General features: G+C 50.4%; 1 protein-coding gene across 1 annotated transcript in view; it reads left to right on the top strand.

The window, feature by feature from the left end:
- Positions 1-20,863, top strand: part of HECW1 (HECT, C2 and WW domain containing E3 ubiquitin protein ligase 1) — a 240,336-nt gene that overhangs the window by 136,540 nt on the left and 82,933 nt on the right. The window contains exons 5-8 of the mRNA XM_031951752.1: positions 548-655; positions 9,869-9,963; positions 17,352-17,376; positions 18,590-18,612. Of these exons, the coding sequence (XP_031807612.1) occupies positions 548-655; positions 9,869-9,963; positions 17,352-17,376; positions 18,590-18,612 (251 nt within the window). The remainder of the gene's footprint in view (positions 1-547; positions 656-9,868; positions 9,964-17,351; positions 17,377-18,589; positions 18,613-20,863) is intronic.

Genomic DNA, 20,863 nt, shown 5'->3' with positions numbered 1-20,863 from the left:
TACAGATATGGAAATTGAGGCTAGAAAACCTGGGCAAAGCAACTGTGATACAGCATTAACCTTGGAGTAAGGAGGACTTGGGTTCCATCTTGCTTCAAATACGAATCAATTGTGTGACCCTAGAAAAGTCACTTAATCTCTAACTTAGTTCCCTCCCTCATTTGTAAATTGGAGATAATGGCACCTAACTTCACTGGTTTGTTTGAGAATCAAATGAGAGAATATTTGTAAAGTGTTTTGCAAACCTTAATAATCTAATAATAATCATTGTTATCGTTGTTTCGTTTTCTTTTAGAAAAACACAGGATTACGAGTGTAGCGCTGAGCTCAGCAGACAGTCCTAGAAATGAATAGATAAAGCTTAACTGGCTTTGCATAATTGTGGCTAGATCTTTTCTGAACATGGTCTGATCTCTTTCTCCTTCCCTTCCTTTCTCTCTCTCTCTCTCTCTCTCTCTCTCTCTCTCTCTCTCTCTCTCCCTCTCTCTCTCTCTCTCTCTCTCCTTCCCATCCTTTCTTCCCTCCCACTTCCCTCCTGGGAACCCAGATGAGGTCTTGTCTGAAAACTTCCTGGACTACAAGAACCGTGGAGTCAGTGGTTCTCACCGGGGCCAGATCATCTGGAAGATCGACGCCAGTTCCTACTTCGTGGAGCGTGAGTATTCGCAGCCTGGGGGCCCAGGGGTAGAGAGCTTGCTTTCCTTGGAGTCATCGCAATTCCTTCTGGAAATGCACCACGTGTGTGTGTGTGTGTGGGGGGGGGGGGGGGGGGGGGGGGGGGGGGGGGGGGGGGGGTAGGGATGGGCTGGAGAGATTGCCGAGGTATTTCAATCGTAGCCTGGGGGAGTGGGGAGGTGGGTCTGGGTAATTGCTGCATTGACCTGGATGAGTCACAAGGGACCCCAGCGTCTCAGGCAGCAGCAGCCCACCAGCTGCCGCCGTTTTGTCAACACTGAGAGTGAGAATGTAGAAAGGGGTGAGGGGGAAATGGGGGGGTCTGTGTGTGAAGCAGTCAGGTGCCATAGTGCTGGACCCGGACGCTGGGAGACCCGAATTCAAGTCCCCACATTTACTGCCCGTAGGACGCTGGGCAAATCACTCGCCCACTCAGGGGTGAAGCCTCAGTTTCCTTACCTGTCAGACTGGAATCGTATTATTACCTGCTTCCCGGGGTATCTGTGAGAATCAGATAAACTAACATATATTTTGCCCTCTTTAAAGCACTATAGAAGTGCAAGCTGTTATTGCACCATATTGTATATGCTACATGATTATGTCATAGTGGGATATTCTGTGATTATCGTGTGGCTCTTTTATAGAATTCACGTTAAAAGGTTTTGGTTGAGTTCCTTAGGACCATAAATTCCCTCTCAGCGCCATTGGGTAGAAGGGGCTGCTGTGGAGGAGCGGAGCCCAGTAGGAGCTGAGGTCGGCAGTCGAAGCCGAGGTTCCAAGGCCCCTCAGACACGTTTCCTGCGAATCCGAGCTCCTTTCAGAACCTTTGCTGCGTCCAGAGCTTTGGGCAGTGGGAGGGGGGGGGGGACAGAAAAAGGAGGCTTGAATTCTAGCTTTTCTAAAATGAGATCTTCACCCTTCTCCGTTCACTATAATCCACTCTAAGAAGTCAGTTCTCAGTTCCTCTAATGAGCAGGAATTTTGATCAAATCCCTTGGGATTTACCATGGCCAAGAAGACACTAACTCCAAGTCTCAGGACTTAGGCCCGGATCGGAAAGTTCTCTGAACTCTGTGAGCTCTGTAAGGCTCTGCCTGGGCTAACTGTGTGTGATCCGACACCGGGGGCACACGCAGCATTGGAACCGCGGGTAAGGTGGGCAGGATGTCCGCTGCCTGCGCTCCCTGTGCTCCCTCCGCTCCCTCTGGTCGCTCCCTGGGCATTTTTAATGGCCAGAGTCAAATGATGATGATGAGCTCACAATGTGACTGGGATGAAGCCCAGCCGAGGGGTCCCTCTGTCCCGGGTGCTGATCCTGTGTAAGGGCACTGGAGGACGAGGATGGAGCAGGTTGTGTGGTTGGCTAGTCCGTCATGTCAGTCACGTGGAGAGAGGGACAAGAAGGACGTTCACACCGGGGGGGGGGGGGGGTTTCCTGTTGGGGGCTGAAACCCTGAAATGGTGATGAGTTTTCCATGAAAGCAGGAGAAAATGCTGGGGTTTAATGAGTATGGAAGCAACGTCATGCAATGCACTGGGGAGAGAGATGAGGGGGGGAATGAGACCCTAAAAACAACTAGAATTTGGAGCCAGAGGCTCTGGGTGTTTGCCCCAGAAAGGGGGATCTGGAGAAAGGGACGTGCACAGACGCCAAGTCCGAGTCCGGGTCTCTTGTTGGGCACGCGTGTGCAGCTGCCCTGGGTCCTCCTCAGCAGCTCTTTGGGAACGGGGGCAGGGGAACGGGGAAGGAAGTCCTGCTCCTGCTACTTTAAGGAGAAGAAACGAGTTTGGGGAAGAACAGGGCCAGGGCAGACTCAAGAAAAGCGTCCTCCGGTCCAGAACAGGCTCCTGCTCTGCTACTTGGAGTGACTTATAACTGTTCCTGAGGGCCCTTAGCTTGTCTGGGATGAGGAGGAAGGGGACAATGAGTTGCCAAAGGGGGCCGGAGACCTACAGCAAGAGCCCCCCTCCGGCTGGGCGCTGTGTTGCTGCCGGCCCCCGGGCCCAAGCCCTTTCCTCGGCGAGCTTCCTGCTGCGCCAGCTCAGGACAGATGGCAGAGAGCATCGGGATAAAGAGCGCGGCCCGCTGGTGCCCATGCATGGAGGCTCCTGGGGCCGAGACCGTCAGGGGCACCTGGCAGGCCTGGCACGCGCTGCCTCCGAGGGCCGAGGATGGGAGTGGCTCCCGAGAGCATCTCCTCCGTGTTATCTGGGAGCTTGGCTGGGTCTCACGTCGCCCATTTTCCTGCCATACGTGGGCCTGTGGAGGAGAGATTTGTGGCTGCCCCCGAACCAGAGAACAGACTATTGCAAAGGCAGGAAAGTGAGAGCTCCCCAGGCTGCAGCTGCTGCAGGGAGAGCTCTAGGGATCCCCCCTCCCCTCCAGGACCCTCCTGCTGCCGTAGCCAACTCTGCAGGACCTGGCGTCCATGGGGCATGTGGGGCCCTTCTCTACCTGTGACCTCCGGCTCCCAGTTAAGCCACAGGCAAGAACCTGCTGGGCACCAGTGCCAAGCACTGCAGGGGCAAAGAAAGGCAGGAAAGGGCAGTCCCAGGAGCTGGGGGACAAGCCAGAGGAAGGATGAACGGGGGCACCAGGAGGGACCAGGAAAGGCCCCTTTTAGAAGGGGGGTTTTGGCTGTGACGTGCAGGAAGCTGGGGGTGGGAAGAGAGAGAGAAGTCTCTGCGTGGGGGCAGGGGCAGCTTCCGACTTGTGGAAGGGACACCTGGGAAGCCGGAGCCACCAGCTCCTAAGGGAGGGAGGGAGGCCTAGGAGTTCTGGAGCGGCCGCAGGCAACCGGGTCGGAAAGGGCGTCAACTGTCACGCAAAGGGTTCTATGATGGAGGTCGGAGGGCGCCCCTGGGGTCGCTGGTTAAGGGAGGGGAGCCTCCAAATGCCCTGGAAAGATTTCTCTGACACAGAGCAGGAGGTGGGGGATTCAGGGAGAGCTACAGAGGCGGCCAGAAGTCCAGCTTGCAGGGATAAGGTCACCCAAGGGAGTCTGTGTCCGGGGACAAAGGAGCACACAGGAGAGAGGGCACAAAGTGGGACTGATGAGAGTTGGGAACAGAAGGGATGTGAGAAATGGCAGCTGACTCCTTCCCTTGCTTCTTCTTTTTTTTTTTTATTTAATAGCCTTTTATTTACAGGTTATATGTATGGGTAACTTTACAGCATTAACAATTGCCAAACCTCTTGTTCCAATTTTTCACCTCTAACCCCTCCCATATGGAGGATGACCAGTAGATGTTAAATACATTAAAATATAAATTAGATACACAATAAGTATACATGACCAAAACGTTATTTTGCTGTACAAAAAAGAATCAGACTCTGAAATATTGTACAATGAGCTTGTGAAGGAAATCAAAAATGCATGTGTGCATAAATATAGGGATTGGGAATTCAATGTAATGGTTTTTAGTCATCTCCCAGAGTTCTTTTTCTGGGCATAGCTAGTTCAGTTCATTACTGCTCCATTAGAAATGATTTGGTTGATCTCGTTGCTGTGGATGGCCTGATCCATCAGAACTGGTCATCATCTAGTATTGTTGTTGAAGTATATAATGATCTCCTGGTCCTGCTCATTTCACTCAGCATCAGTTTGTGTAAGTCTCTCCAGGCCTTTCTGAAATCATCCTGTTGGTCATTTCTTACAGAACAGTAATATTCCATAATTTTCATATACCACAATTTATTCAGCCAATCTCCAACTGATGGACATCCATTCAGTTTCCAGTTTCTAGCCACTACAAAAAGGGCTGCCACAAACATTCGTGCACATACAGGTCCCTTTCCCTTCTTTATGATCTCTTTGGGATATAAGCCCAGTAGTAGCACTGCTGGGTCAAAGGGCATGCACAGTTTGATAACTTTTTGGACAAAATTCCAGATTGCTCTCCAGAATGGTTGCATCCATTCACAAATCCACCAACAATGTATCAGTGTCCCACTTTTCCTGCATCCCCTCCAACAATCATCATTATTTTTTCCTGTCATCTTAGCCAATCTGACAGGTGTGTAGTGGTATCTCAGAGTTGTCTTAATTTGCATTTCTCTGATTAATAATGACTTGGAGCATCTTTTCATATGACTAGAAATAGTTTCAATTTCTTCATCTGAGAATTGTCTGTTCATATCCTTTGACCATTTTTCAATTGGAGAATGGCTTGATTTTTTATAAATTAGAGTCAATTCTCTCTATATTTTGGAAATGAGGCCTTTATCAGAACCTTTGACTGTAAAAATATTTTCCCAGTTTATTGCTTCCCTTCTAATCTTGTCTGCATTAGTTTTGTTTGTACAAAAACTTTTCAGTTTGGTATAGTCGAAATTTTCTATTTTGTGATCTGTAATGATCTCTAGTTCTTCTTTGGTCATAAAGACCTTCCCCTTCCACAGGTCTGAGAGGTAAACTATCCTGTGTTCCTCTAATTTATTAATAATTTCATTCCCTTGTTTCTGATGAGCCCCCCACACACTCCCCCCCATTCTCTCCCCCTCCACCTCCCTGTGCTCCTCGCCCACCTGCTCCCAGCCTGGGCTCCAGCCTCCAAGCCTCCCCTCCCAAGCATCCTCCCTTGACTTCTTCCAGTGTCAATAGCCTGGGTCCCCTCATCTTCAGAGCCTTCCCTGTTCCCATTTCTCCCTCTCACTGCCAAGCTTCTGACAGAACCCGAGTCTAGCCAATGGCCCCTGTTCCTTGCCGAGTCCTTTGTCCTTTGCCCTTTGCCCTTTGCAATCTGGCTTCCAACCCCCCAGGTAAATCAACATTCCTTCTGAGGGCCGCCCTCTTATCCCTCCTGCACGCCCCCCCCTCACGAGCCGCAATAAATGTCCTCAGGCTGACAGTGCGGAGGAGATCCCTGGGGTCTCTGTGCTTGAGGCTGGGGGGGGGGGGCTTGGGGCTCTGGGTGCCAGAAATCCAGCAAACAGCATCAGCTCCCACAGAGGGAACGTCGGCCCCGGAGCAGTTGGTGCCAGTGTCGGTTCCCTGGCTCTCCTGGCCCAGGAAGTGCCGACAGATGATGGAGCAGCCGCCACGTGCAGGGGCCGGGAGGGAGGCGCTCAGGGCCCAAGGCTGGGCTGCCCCAGAGCGGGTCCCCACCGGGCCCACTCCCCGACGGGCAGACTGGATCTGGGCCCCCCAGCCAGTCTCTGTCTGTGCAGGGAGAGAGAGAAGGGGCTGAGAGAAGGGAGGAGAAGGGAAGAGGAGCAGAGAAGGATCATCCCCCCTCTGAGCCTCAGTTTCCTGTTCTGCTAAATGGAGGCTTGGCAGAGAGGGCCCTTCCCCTTTTCATGTTTATATGAGTAATGGGTGCTCTGCCACGGGGACCTCTCGGCAGCTCTCCGAAAGAGGAGTCAGCCCCTCCCGGGGCAGCCCGGCTGGTGCCGGGCTCACTGTCCATCTGTGGGCAGCACAAAGCAGCCCTTGTCTCCAGGCCATGTGCCATCTGTGCGTGTGGGTCTTTCTCATGAACACAGGAGCTTTGTGAGAGGAGGATGTTCCCAGAGCTCCCTGGGCCAGAGCGGGAGCAGGGCGAGCGCTCAGGAAGGGCTTGGCGGGTGACCGCTGACCTGGCCAAAGGAGGCCATGAACGGCCTCGATCGTTCCTCTCCTGCCGGCTGAGCCCTTCAGGGGACGCTCCTTGGCTCCCAAGCCTTCCTCTTCCTTCGAGACCCTCTCCCAGATTCCCTTCCAGCATTAGGGATTTCTCCTCCTCACTGAGGCCGCCGCTGAGCCCGAGTGAGGGGGAAGACACCGGGCGTTTCTGGCAGAGCCTGATGACGGCCAGCCCAGAGCCCTGCTGCCCTGCCAGCCCCCGCGGACGTGAGCCGTCGCCGGAGGGTCTGCAGGAAACGGGCGCCATCTTGGGAGCCCAGGGAGCCATTCAGAGAGAGAATGATGCCCTCCGGGCCGGAAATGGGTCTGGCTGGCAAGGGAAGGACAAAACCTCAGACCCAGAGGGCGGGCGCTGGTGGCAGGCCTGTGACAGCTGCTCCAAAAGGGGCCGGGGGCACAAGGCCGGAGACGGCGGGAAGGGCCCCGTGGGCCGCAGGAGGAGGTGGCGGGGACGGGTCTGGGGGAGAGACGGCTTCTGTCCTTTCTCTGTCCGGGACTGAGTCCTGACTGTGGAGCCGAGCCCAGCCCATCTCCCAGCCCAGCTGGGAGAGGTGGAGGTGCATGTTGGACTCTTCTCCCAGCCCGGAGCCAGAGCCTCGGCCCGTCCCCACCCGTCGCCCCCTCGCCTTCCCAATGAGCTCACCTGGGCTTGGCCGAAAACCGGGGACTCTGATTTTTGTGCTCATTAGTGAGCCCCGGCTGTCGACTTGCCAGTCTCCATGGAAATCTCCAGGAAAGTCAGAACTTCCCTCCGCTGGCTCATTTTTATTAATTTGGTCAATAAAATATTTATTGACCTAGATCTATGTCAAGTGCCCCGATTGTGGGAGAGCGCCTGCCCGGGCGCCTTTAGGGAGGAGCTGAGTGGCAAGTTTCCCTGCTCAGCAGGCAGGAGCAGGATGGGCTGCTTCCTTCTTACCTTGGCCAGAGGGAGAGGACTGCGGTTTTACTTGTAAGGGGCCGACTCCCCCGCCTCTCTCACACTGACCAGCAGGGACCCTCAGTCTGGGGCGGCCCCATCCCCTTGTGGGCGGGCTCTGAGAGACTGAAGCAGAGTGACTATGATTAGCCCCACTGTGTGCTTCCCACCCTAATTATTTCTTGATAGCATTTACTCAGACTCACTTTAAAAGGGGGGGGGGCGCTAGCTTTACTGAAGTAAGACCAATTAGTACAAAACATCCCCCCAAGAGTCTGGACGCGTCCTCCCGTCAGGCCATCCAGAGACAGGAAAGTGAGACCAAGTTTTCTGAGCACATGTGGCAAAGGGCAAAGCTCCCAGAAGCCCTTGGGCGTGTCCCCATTAGACATAGGGTAGCTTTTCTTGTGGCTCTTAATTTCCGGGCTTCCTGGCCCGAAAGGAGGAAGCCTCCCCCCAGCCTGGGGCGCTCACATCGTGTGAGGGGGAACACTGAAGCAGGCTCTGAAATGCCCAGGTCACTGACAGAAAAATGGGGCTCCCAGCTCCCTTGTCATCCCGGCCCGCAGGGACCTCTCGGCTGCCCAGCCTCGGAAAGCCCTTGGTGTTGCACGTTGCCCCGGGGGAGCCCAGGAGAACTAGGAGCCCCCGCTCTGAGTCTTCCCGTCTCCTCCAGGTCAGGCAGAGACCATAGCCTTGGACCTCTCTGTGGGAGGCAGCCCTGGAGTCTAGTGCCAGGGACTCTGCTGCTGGTCTTGGGTAGGACTCCGGGCGCCCTGGGACCAGGGCAAGCTGGGGGTCTCTCCTTGCCTCGGCACTTCTAAGGCTTTGAGATCCCTTCCTGTCCGGCTCCCCCAAGTCCCGGTGCCTCCAACAAGGACGTTTCTATTGACTGAGGCTGTTGGCTCCGGGCCAGCCAATGATTCCTGGTACTCTGGGTGCTGGGGGGGCTTCCCAGGCCCGTCTGACCAACCGCTCCACCAAGTTGTCCCTGATCCCCGGTGAAGGCCCCTGCCCCGCCCCCCAGCCCCCTGAGCTTCGCCCCTCTCTGGCTCATCGGTCCTTGTCCCTGAGAGGCTGAGGGCTGGTGGGCTAGGGGTCCTTTCTGACCCCAGCTCAGGGTCTCACGTAAACATTATTCATGGCTCAGCCCACGGTCCTCACTTCAAATACTCATGGAAACAACCACCAACCCACCAACGGGTCTTTCTTAGAGAGCTGGGAGACAGCCGGGGGTGCAGGCTGGACTTGGAGTCAGGGACACCTGGGTTCCAATCCTTCTCAGATCCTTTGTAGCAGTGGGACTCTGGGCAAGCCGCCCAACCTCCTCTGCCTCAGTCTTCCCATCTGTAAAATGGCAACAATACCGCACCTCCCTCCCCAGATTGTTGTATCAAATGAGAGAAGTGTCTTTTGCAGAGATTGCGAGAGCTCTAAGAGGGAAAGGGAAAGGGAAAGGGACAGCATTCCAGGCATCAGGGGCAGCGGGGACAAAGACTTAGGGAGGGGAGACCGAGCAGAGACAGGGCCCGCGGGCTGGATCACAGGGGATGGGAACCTTGTGGCTGGATCACAGGGGATGGGAACCTTGTGGCTGGATCACAGGGGATGGGAACCTTTGGATCACAGGGGATGGGAACCTTGTGGCTGGATCACAGGGGATGGGAACCTTGTGGCTGGATCACAGGGGATGGGAACCTTGTGGCTGGATCACAGGGGATGGATCACAGGGGATGGGAACCTTGTGGTTGGATCACAGGGGATGGGAACCTTGTGGCTGGATCACAGGGGATGGGAACCTTGTGGCTGGATCACAGGGGATGGGAACCTTGTGGTTGGATCACAGGGGATGGATCACAGGGGATGGGAACCTTGTGGTTGGATCACGGGGGATGGATCACAGGGGATGGGAACCTTGTGGCTGGATCACGGGGGATGGGAAAGACATGTACGGTGATGCTGTGAAAGAGGTGCTGGGTAGTTTTCAAGACCCAACAGGAGTGTTTGTCTTGTATCCAGAGCTACTGGGGGCCCCGTGGCCAGATCTGCCCTTAGCTCCTTTCCTCTCTGTGGGGCCGGTGGGGAGGGGGAGATGGGAGGCTGCTGCCTAGGTGAGAGCTAGCTTCTCTTGCTCCTGGCCAGGAGCTGGAGCCGGGTATTTGGGAGAAGACTTTGGGCAGGGGAGCAGCTGAGGCAGAAACAGCAGCTTCTGGCCAGGAGTGAAGGTATAAGGGATTACAGCCCGACAGTGCTGCAAGGACGGGGGTGCCGCCGACAGAAACGGGGGGGCTTGAAGAGCAGGAGGTTTAAGGGAAAGAGCATGAGCGCAGCTTTAGCCCTGTCTACTCTAAGCTGTCTTTGGGACATGTCCATGGATAATATCCAGTGGTGACCTGGGATGAGCAGCTGAAGCTCAGGAAAGAGACCGGGGCTAGGTGTGAGGTCTGGGCAAGTAATGTGGATGGAGGGGGTGGGTCCATCCAGGGACTGGGGGCAGGATGGGAAGAGGCCAGGTGGTGCCCCCGACAGCGCCTCACCTGGCCGCTAGGGAGAGACAAAGGCTACGATTGGGAGGTTTGCCCAGACCTTGCTTTTTCATTACCTGGCCACTGGTGGTGCCCGTCTCAGCCCCCGTTTTCTTCTTTTTCAGCTGAAACCAAGATTTGCTTCAAATACTACCATGGAGTGAGCGGGGCTCTGCGGGCGACCACCCCCAGCGTCACGGTCAAGAACTCGGCGGCTCCCGTAAGTCTCCCCGGGTCCCCCCCCCCCAGTCACCTGAGTCCAGCTTCCTCCTTTTCCCCTTTTCTGTCTCTCAAGTTTCCTCCAATTCTGAATGGCGCCAAGCACGGGAGAGCAGGGGGAAAACCAGCCCGGGGAGGCAGCAGGTTCAATGGCAGCATCTTGTTCTTTAGAACTGACTGATAAGCAGCCCTGAGAACAGGAGGGCCCGAGTTCAATCCGGCCTCGGACACTCGACACGTCCTGGCTGTGTGACCCTGGGCAAGTCACTTACCCCCATTGCCTTAGCAACAACAACAAAGAAAAGAAAGAAAGAAAGAAAAAAGGAAAGAAAAGAAAAGGCTTACTGATAACAATAATAATCATGATAGCATTTCAGTAGTTTTTACCAGCTGGGAAATCCCTCTCCTATGGAGGAAGTGGTGACTCTCAGCACCATTAAGAAGTAGAGTCCCACACGATGCATTTTTCTCCTAAATTGTCCTAAAATCTCAGAATCCTTCACTTGTCCCCAGTCTGCCCTTCTTCTGCCTCACCCAGGCCCAAGCTTGGCCTGGAATTATTGGCCAATGCGTCTCTTCGGAGGAGTCGGCTGAATTTTGTATTCAGGCCATTTATCCCTTGGAGGCTCCTTCCACCTCCTCCAGGACTGGGTTCTTCCGCTCCCAGAACCTCCCACCACCAGATTCACCCCCCTTTACGTGGCTGGGCCTCCCTTCCCCTGCTAATGACTCCTCTCACCGATAAGCAGTTCTCTCTCCAAAGACTCAGCTGGGTCTGGTGAGAATCGTGCAGACGGGATCACGGATGTCACAGAGTCCAAAGCTGCGTGCACTCGGAGCCCCCAATAATGTGGGAGCGAATGTTCAGCCAATACTAGCGGGCCAGGATGTTTTAATTAAAAACTGGGGACTGGCCTCTGACAAGGAGAATGCTCATGCTGTCGGCTGCTTCTGCTCTTTGTGATTCATTTGGTCAAAGGCACGTGCCCTGATTTCTCCCCAAGCAAACTGGGTTCTTTTCCCGATTCCCCGGGCGTCCTATGACTTGACGTATGTTGTTCATAGCTTGAAATATCTGGAGGTTCTTTCTGTGAGTATGGCTGGAATCTCTAGTGTCTTCCTCCTGTCTTCCTGATTAGGGAATCCCTGTGAAGCATTTGATGTCGGTTCTTTTGATGGCTTCCATTTATCTTTTAAAATCATGACCCCCTGAGCTATGTCCCTGGGCCTTCTAGACTTTCAGCCAATCCCTCCCGGAAGCAGCTACTAGGACAGCTGCTCCCCAATCCTCCCCCTGTCCCCAGCTCATTCTCCCTCCACCCCCAGACCCAGGACTGCCGCTGCTGAGTCCCTGCCCCATCCTTATGGGTGAGCCCCAGGCTGGGCTCAGAATGCATTAGGACAGCCGGCTTTAGCGCTGCTTCTAGAATTAACATCAATGGGGGCCCTTGGACGCCCGTCTCAGGATGTGGTTTAGGAATAATTCATAGAAAGGCACTTGGGAAGCTGAGCTGTAGGCTACAAGCCAGTACCATAGGCCTGATCATGAGGCAAACCTGTTGGGTGTCTGTCGGCGGGCCCAGTGTTCCGGAGGTTCCCTCAGATCCTTCGGGGATTTGGGATTTCAGCAGGTCGGACCCTTTCACATCCTCCTTTACACATTCATCCTCCCGGCAGCCAGCCCAGTGATCAGTCTTCCTAAACTTAGCCATCTTGACTCTCAGAGACAGCGTCCATCACTAAACTAATATACAACCAGTTAATCAACGGGCATTTATTAAGCACCTGCTGTATGTCAGGTATGGTGCTAACCTTTGGTTACAAGATACAAGAAAAAAAGGGGATACAAGAAAAAAAGACAAAAAAAAAAAGTCCTGATCTCAGGAACTTCCATTCTAAAGGCCAAGAGATCACACGATCAACAAATAGAAGGCACAAGGTAATCTCAGAGATGAGGCAACAGCAGCTGGAAGCCTCACCTATAGAAGGGGGAGTTTAAGCTGCCTGTGCTTGCACTCCTCTGGTAGCACTGTCAGGTCCACACCCTCCTCCTCAGGAGACATCACAGGAGAAGGTTGGGGCAGAATAGAAACCCGATGGGCTGTTACAGGCTCCCCCTCCTCTCCCCTCTGCTCCCTATAAAAATTTGATCTGGGAGTCTTTCTTTCCACCCTCTAGTATGGAGGGGATTGATAACAAATTAAAGCCTGAGGCCTTGTGAGAAGCATTGAACCCCAACCAGGGAGAAGGTAAAGCAACACAAAGCCCTCTCCCCGGGAGGTGGTACAGTGTAGACAGCTGCCTGCTCCGCCAACATCTAAGGGCTGCCCTGCACAAATATTATCAAATCAGTGAAAAGGGTGGTCTTTGTGTAGGCCCCCACCCTGGTTGTGTTAACTCCTGACACCCCTCGCCCAGAAGAGTCATGTTGCGCTTTGTAAAAATGATTGTGAATTTCCAGTTAATTCTGTGACTTCCTGAAGGTTATTGGAGCTAACCCCAAATGAGGCTGGCCCAGAGGGAATTGGGGTAGGGATCGCAAACCAGTCATCTCTGAGAAACATAATAGGACTTAATGAAATCATTCCTGCTTTCAACAAGAATTAATCTTGCCTTGTCTATAGCACATCTTGAGAAGTGTTTAGAGACATAGAAGATCAGCTAAGACACATGCTCTGCTTCTTTCTTCTTCTCTTTTTTTTTCTCTTTCTTTTTTGCTTGTTTGCTGGCTTTTTAAAGCACTTAGGGTTAAATGACAAGACTAGGATCACATAACTTGTAAGTGTCAGAAGTTGGATTTGCACCCAGCTCCTCTTGAGCCTCCAGAACTGGTGTTTTATCCACTGCACCATCTAACTGTCCCCATGCTTGCATCCAAGGGGTCCAGTAGAGGAAAAGATGCGAGATTCCATGACAACTGCCCAAGAGAGCTTCCAAGAAAAGGACTTGATGATGTCCCAAGAGCAAGATCGCTATTGAGTCACCATCCTTCCTCTCAAAGTAGGCAGCATTCAAAGTGCATTGAAAATAAGTAGAAATTTGGTAGGTAATAATAGAAAAGGAGGCTTTTCAAGACTTTGTAAGCAAAGGCATGGAGGTGGGACAGCACAAGAGCATGTTTGGAGGCAAAGAAGACAATTGGATAGAACCATAAAGATCATCCACATTTAATGACAGCCAAGGCTCAATAAAACAAGATGGTCCACCCTTTTCATGGTCCTTGAATGCCAGGCAGAGGAGTCTGAAGTTTACTCAGAGAGCAATAGGAAGCCACAGAACAAAGGACTTGGCTGGCCAAACTTGATTCTCCTCTTTGCTCTGCTTCCAAATTTCTGGATTTCCATATTATCTCCCCACAACCCTGATGTTCAGCTGCCATTTGCACAGTTTTCCCTCAGAATTTAAGCTCCTTCAGGGCAGCAAATTACCTTTTTGCTTGTCTTATCCCCAGTGCTTAATGGAAAATCTGACATACAGTAAGTGCTTAATACATGGTCATGGCCCTTGTCTTGTCTACTATGGACTAAGCACTGCACTTAGTGATGGAATTACAAAGACTAGTCTTTGGTCTTCAGCAACACAGGGTTCAAAGAGGGAGACTTCCTACGGTTTTACCCAGGAATTGGGAGAAGCCAGATCATCCAAAGGGAGCATGGAGGTGGGACAACTTGCAAGAAACAGCAAGAAAGAGAAGAAGGGTAGGTGTGTGCATAAAGTGAAAAAGAAGGCAGATGTGTCATGGTATGGGGAAGGGGGGACTGAGCCTGCTCTACCCCAAACCTTTGTCAGTCAGTGCTCCTGGGATGTTCTAGGGATTTGAAGCATCTAGAAATAGGGCCTTACAAAATGTGTGTGTGTGTGTGTGTGTGAGAGAGAGAGAGAGAGAGAGAGAGAGAGAGAGAGAGAGAGAGAGAGAGAGAGGAAAATACAAGAGAGATGGAGAGACAGAGGGGACACACAGAGAAGGAAAATAGAGACAGAAAGTGAAGAAAGAAATACAGAGACAGAAACAAAGAAGTGGAGAAAGACATTAAGTATACTTAGAGAGGCAGACAAAAGCAGAGGCAGAGGGAGGGAGGGGAGAAAGAGAGAAAGACAGATAGAGACAATGAGAGAGACAGAGAGAGAGGACAGAGAAAGGCAGAGAGACAGAGACAGAAACAGAGAGAGCAACAAAAAGAGATACAGAGAGACAGAGAGAGGCAGGGGAAGGAAGTGGGCTGGAGGGAAAAGAAAGGAGAGAAGAGATTTAATGGAAACCATGAGGCTCCTGGACTATGGGGAAATTCCCAGATCAATGACAACCTCATAAATTTAATGTAAGTTGGGAGTTACTGAGCCCATGAGTTACCAAGGGAAATTTTCAGCTCAATACAAACATGCAAATCTATCAAAGTGATTCCTCCATAATGAAAACAGAATTCTTAAAAATAATCCTCCCATGGAAGGCGCACAATTACTCCTGAAAGAGGAGAGCCACGTTCTGCTGCTTTTGGTCTCAGTTGGACTTTCCTGGACATGAGACAAGCAGACTTCCCAGCTCCTGACAGAAGAAAGGTCAAAAAACGGCTCCTGGATGGTCCTTCATGCTGCCTGGGAGAGGGCTCCCTATGGCTCCCTCCTCCAAAAGAGGCAATGCCCCCAGCTTCTGTTCCCCTGCTGAGCCTGAGGGAGAAGAGAATCTGTGGTCCATAGGAAAGCCGTCCGTCTGCCTCTGGTTCCCTGCCTGCTATCTCCAGTCATCTGCTTCTCTTCTCCTTAGAGCATCTTTCTTCCATTATAGGTTAAGCTTCTGGAGCACAGAGATTTGTGTTTTTTATCTTGCATCCCCAGCATCCAGCACAGTGCCTGACACACAGTTGGTGCCTAATAAATGCTTGCTGCTGGTTCGATTGGTTGATGGGATTCTTCTCCTCCAAGAACAAGCAGTAACTCCCAGAGAACCATATATTTAGATCTGGGAAAGGCCTCAAAGGTGGATCAGCCAAAACACCTAGTCCCACCGGTACCTTTCCTGAGCTCCATAGAGATGGTCAGGTCTTCCTGGACCTGGTAAGGGGTTCCTCTTGACGCCATCTTGGCGTGCCTTCTGGTCTCATACAGCCTTACTTTAAATATTCTAAATTTGGTCTTTTTGAGGCTGTTAATGCTCACCTTTGATCGAAGGGTCCTGCCCCACAACGAACAGAAAGTCCCAAATGCTGGACTCATGGGGCCACGACTTTGAATCGAAAGGTTCCGCTCCATCACGGAAGGAGCTTCTAAAACTCTGGGGCTACTGGGGCTCTCTCCACTGCCCTCATTCCAGGGACCCACTGTCCTGGCTAGAAGGAGGCAAAGGAAGAGCAGCCATTTCTCATCCCTCTCCTGAGTCAGGCTTCTGATGCCGGGAGGCCCGTAGAGGCGGGCTCATGACAGAGCATGCTCGTGACAGAGCGTGCTCGTAGGCAAATGGGCCGGGACCAGTGAAGCGTGTGCTTGCAGGAAGTGAGCTCCCTATGGGAGAAAGGGAGCAGAGAGGGGGAGTCAGTATTAATGAGGACTGGAGCTTTGTCTTCTATGAGCGGAACGGAGGAGAGGCTGGGTAATGATGCTGAGGATTGAGGTCCAGAAGAGAGAGGCTGCAGGAGCACGTGTCCAAATAGTGCCAGCAGGTCCCTAGAAAGCAGAGAGAGTAACGATATGATAATAATACTAATGAATATAAATAATATGAACTACACGACCTGGTATCAGGAGACGTAACATGTCAGCTCTACCATGAACTCGGACAAATTTTTGGTATCTCTGAACCTCAGTTTCCTCATCTGTAATGGTTAGACTAGATGGGTCCTGCTATCCCTTCCAGATGAGCTTCTGCTTCTGTGACTTGTGGGGATCCTCAAGCATTTATTTCTCTGGCTTCCTTGAAGACTCAGTTGACATCCCAGCTCCTGCAGGAGACCTCTCCTCTCCCTCCAGTTTTTCATGTCTCCCCTTCAAATGATCTTCTACTTCCTTGTCTTGTAGGTACCAAGATATTTCCAGTTTGTCCCGTTAGACTGGTAGTAGCTCCTTGAAGGAAGGACTGTTTCCCCATGATTTAGCACAAGTAGTAGGCACTTAATAAATGCTTGTTGAGTGAATGTCTGGATTAGGCTCCAACTGTATTCAAGATACTCATTTCTAGTTACAGAAAATCATAAATAGAATCTTTTGTGGCTTAAAAGGATTACAATCCTCATCAGTCAAAGGAGCTCCCAATGATGAGATCAAAGATCCTTGAAGTATCTATTTTCTTTGGCTTTTCCAAGATGATTGCATCTTCTTCCCTTCATACCCTCTTCAGTCTAGCCCACCCAGTCTTGTGGCTATTTCTCATACATCATGTTCTGTCTTCCACCTCCACACCTTTGCATAAGCTGCTCCCCCTACTTGGGATGAACTCCCTCAGCATCACCACATGAAAAAAAATCCAGTTTCCTTCAAAGCTCAGCTCTCGCTGTTAAAGAGTCCCAATCTCCCAGACTCCTTTGTGCTTCTTCTTTTTTTACCGTGTGCAATGTTTCATTCTTTCCTGTGTTTTCCCATTCCTCTCGTACATAGTACATGGCACACAAGTGCTTTTTCATTGATTAATTTGACTGAAGCCTAGAAAACAAAACACAAGGAAAATTCTGTGATTTGAATCTTGGGGAAATGAATCCACCTCCATAGAGAACCAGACGCTAGTTACTCTTGGTAACAAATAACATAAGGACTAAAAAAGGAAAAAAAATTCTGCCAGCCTAAGAATAGATCCTAGTAATTTTTATGATAAATATGTAAACTACAGGAAAGATGATGATTCTGCCTTCACGGAGTTCATGGGGACTGTCCGTGGAGCCTGGAAAGCCTGGGCTCAGATGCTACTTCTGATCATTACCATGTTACCATGGCCAAGTAATTTTACTTTCTGGGTCTCAGTTTACTCATCTGTAAAATAGGAATAATAGTGCTGACCTTACAGGGCTGTCTGTTGTTATGAAGATGAAAGAGATAATGTATGGGAAATGCTTTGTAAGCTGGAATAATGATTGGTGATGATGATGATGGTGGGGATGGGGATGGGGGGTGATGATAGTGATGATGGTGGTGGTGATGATGATGGTGGTGATGATGATGATAGTAATGATGATGATGGGGATGGGAACGGGGATGATGATGATAGTGATGATGATGGTGATAATTGTGGTAGTGATGATGGGGATGGTGATGATGGTGGTGGTGATGATGATGGTGATGGTAATGGTGATGGTGATGGTGGTGATGATAATGATGGTGGTGATGGTTGTGATGATGATGAAGGTGATGACAATGACAATGATAATGATACCATCTAATCCTCCATGTTATATATTAGAAAAACAGAAAAAACAAGGCCTAGGGAAAGAAAGTGAACTGACCAATGACACAAAGATAGTAAAAGTACCACAGCCCTCCTACAAAAACAGCACCCTCCTCCAAGTACTTGGCTCTTTCTATTAGACTAAAATGCCTCCATCTTGGTTCATTGTACATCTATTAAGCACCTGCTGTAAAGTGAAGAAGACTTCTGTCCTTGGTGCATAGGATAACTAGAGCATGAAGAAGACTTTTATCTCCCAATCCATCCACAAGCATTAACTCAACACTTGCTATGTGCCGGGCAGTGTGCTGAGGTCTGGAACTCCAGCAGGCTTACTGAATAATTTTCTTTTTTGTTTGTTGGTGGTGGTGGTGGTGGTTTTATATATATATATATATATATATATATATATATATATATATATATATATATATATTTTTTTTCCCTGAGGCAATTAGGGTTAAATGACTTGCCCAGGGTCACACAGCTAGAAAGTGTTAGTGTCTGAGGCCAGATTAAATAATTTTCAAAAGATCTCTGGACATCTCATATCCTATTTAATTTCCAACCCTCAGGTCAATGTTCTGAAAAGCTCTCAAATCCTGAGACAGCCTCCACCAATCTAAGGAAGTTTAAAGAGATTAGATGGCACTGAGAATTCCCCTCTGGCTCATTTCCCCTCTTCAAAGGGGTTTTCAGTGTTATCCCCCCAGATAGGGATTCCAGGAAATGTATTTGATCAGTGAAAGTGGCACCGAACCCTTTGGGTGATTTGTAATTAGTGAGAGTTTGAGTGATTTAAATTCTGAAGTTTCTACTTTTCTACTGAAGAAGCCCCAGAAAAATCAATTTATTTACATCAAGGACATCAAAGGGCCCTCACAGTTTACTTGAGGTTTGGAAATAATTTGGGAAACATTTACAGACAATATGTGGATGTATTTCTTGACAAAATCCATACAAGTTTAAGATAGAAGAAAAGTGTTTACTTGTGTGTTTGGGGGTGGGGGGGACAAAAAACTTATCTCCAGCTGCATATAACTCTAGGCTTTGTCCCCATCCCCACGTGAGGCAAGAAGAGTTGCCAAGATGACCTTGATCTCCTGGAATCAAAAGCTCCTTGCTCACGGGAGCTTGGTAGTATTTCCATCTTTGTAATCTCCCCACTACTCAGAACTCTGTCTTGCACATGGGGAGCCCTCAATAAATGCTTGTCAAATGAATGAATGAATGGCTACTTATCAGTTGGGCATGTGACCAGTGACAGCACAGAACTCCCTCTCTGTTCTACTCCCCTCTCCAGCAGCTGGCAGGCTGCCCACCGGCAAGATGTTGCTCCACTGTCTGGGTCAGTGTTTTGTATCCCAGAGCCCCTCTCCCCTGGCCCAGAAGTACTGAGCTCATCGTGACACTGGGAAGCCCTGACACTTGTATTTCAAGCAGAAAAAGAGAGGACATTCGAGTGCTTGACTGGATGCTAGGAAGTCCCCGGACCCCCAGGATACCTGCTGCCTTCCCACCACCCGAAGCTTTCTCCTCTCTGCCATTCCAAGCCATTCTCCAATCTAAGGACACAGTTTCCTTCTAGCATACATCTAGGGAAAACTTCTAGAGGCCATTTGGGCGTCTGGCTCATGAGAACAGGGGGACTGAATAGAAAGTTAGAGAGATGAGCACTCCAGGAAGTGAAGTGACTGCCCGCTGCCCGGGACCAGAGCTCTCCTTTACCGCATCCCACAGCTCAGTCAGGAGCAGAGTTGATCCTCTTGGCCCAACACCAGGTCTCTGCCCTCTCCCCTTTGGTCCCTGGAAGCCTTGTTAACCGGTCTCTAGGACTTGCGTAGACTTTTGTCCGTACCATTTGTCTCTGCTAGGAGAATGTAAGCTCCATGAGGGCAGGACTAGCTTTATTGTGACCCTAGCTCAAGGCATGGCTATAATAAGTGTTTGCTCATTGACTGATTGAGCTCTCCTTCCTCCCTCCTTCCTCGCCTCTTGTGACCTTCTTGGGAATCACTTCTTCTCTGGTCAATTCTCTCTTGAGTGATGAAACTTTACTCCCTCATGATCCCTTCTCATCCCCCAACCTACCCTGGACCAAGGAGCTGTCAGCACAGATGCTCCCGGCGCCTCCTCTGGGCCCTCCCTTTGCTTCCATCACTTCTCAACCTCTTCTCCTTTGAGGATCACTCTACATATCCATTATGACCTGACCCAGAGACTCGGTGTGGCCATCTGCCCATCTTCTGAGGAAAAACAACCTTTTGTTTTTCTATCAGTTTCCTTCCTTTCCTGCCCAGCAAGCTGTCCGTTCTAACAAAAATCTTTGTCCGCTCTAGAGCTGTCCACTCTAACAAAGATTTTCCTTTTTTCAAAAAGAAAGGAAAGAAGGAGAGATAATCCAGGAAAAGGAGTCAATCCATCACAAAAGCCTGACTACGGATGCTCTCTTCATAAAGAAGTCTTCCTGGGGAGCCTCATCAAGTGCCTCGAACTTCTCTTCAACCCAAAGCCTGTCTTCATAGACAGGACCTTCCATGGATGTCTTCCAAAAATGTTTGCCAAGACTTCTTGTTTTCCAGTTGCCTCATTCCCACAACCTACATCTCTGCTCCGCTTCAGTCACTCGCAAGTGGGTCCATCCCTTAAGTCTTATTTACTATCTTATGAAATTTCAAAATGATAAAGTCTGAAATGCTCCTATTTGGGCAAAATCCCCATTTCTTCCACCTCTGCTTCTCCCTCTCTCCTCCTAAACCAGTTCTTTGCTCTCATTGCAATCTCTGTTCTGACCTCACTTTACTCATATCTGGACTCCATTATTGCCAGGTCTACTTACCCATGAAGCCCTGTCCCACAATTTTCTTATTATTCTTGTCTTTCTAGTCCTTGACCGAGGGTCATCAAAAAAGTTTGGTATTAAGCATGCAGGTGACATCTTACCTAATTTTGCTATCGTGCTCTCTTCCTTTTTTTAAACCTTTTCCTAATAATGATTGAAGAAGGGAGAGAGATTGATTGGGATGTGAAGGAGAGAGAAAATTAAATCAATAGAAATTGTCTTTAAAAGAGACTAGTATGTTTCCAGTGGTCTTGCTGTTGTTTTGCTTTTATTCCTGTGGTCCCGGATGGGTGGTCTCCGCAGGAAACCTTTGGGCTTGCTTGTGCCCAGCTTGGCTCAGCTAAAACCCTTCTACAGCTCTTCATAATAATTAATGCTTAACTCGTAGTAGATCATTAATGTCAGCTCCCAAACTACATCTGTGGTAGAGGAGGGTGAATAGTTCTTGCATCCTCCTCTTAAGGAGCTAGGACTCGGCTCAGCAGCAATCTCAGTGCTGCTAGGGACTCAGAACCCACCCTTAGTGCCAGGGTCCTGATCCAGTTGGGCCCAGATCCAGGGCACTTTCTCCCTAGGTGAGGGAGTGGTCCCAGGCAACAGAAGCAGTTAGTGAGCAAAGTCTGCTGATAGACCACCAGGGACTTAAGGTTCCCATGCTTGCTTACCTGATTGCAAGGGGAAAGCTGGGAGCCT

Source organism: Sarcophilus harrisii, chromosome 1 (genome assembly GCF_902635505.1).
Source record: "Sarcophilus harrisii chromosome 1, mSarHar1.11, whole genome shotgun sequence".
Classification (NCBI taxonomy): domain Eukaryota; kingdom Metazoa; phylum Chordata; class Mammalia; order Dasyuromorphia; family Dasyuridae; genus Sarcophilus; species Sarcophilus harrisii.
The sequence above is the reverse complement of the archived record's forward strand: the minus strand, read 5'-3'. Positions and strand labels throughout refer to the sequence as shown.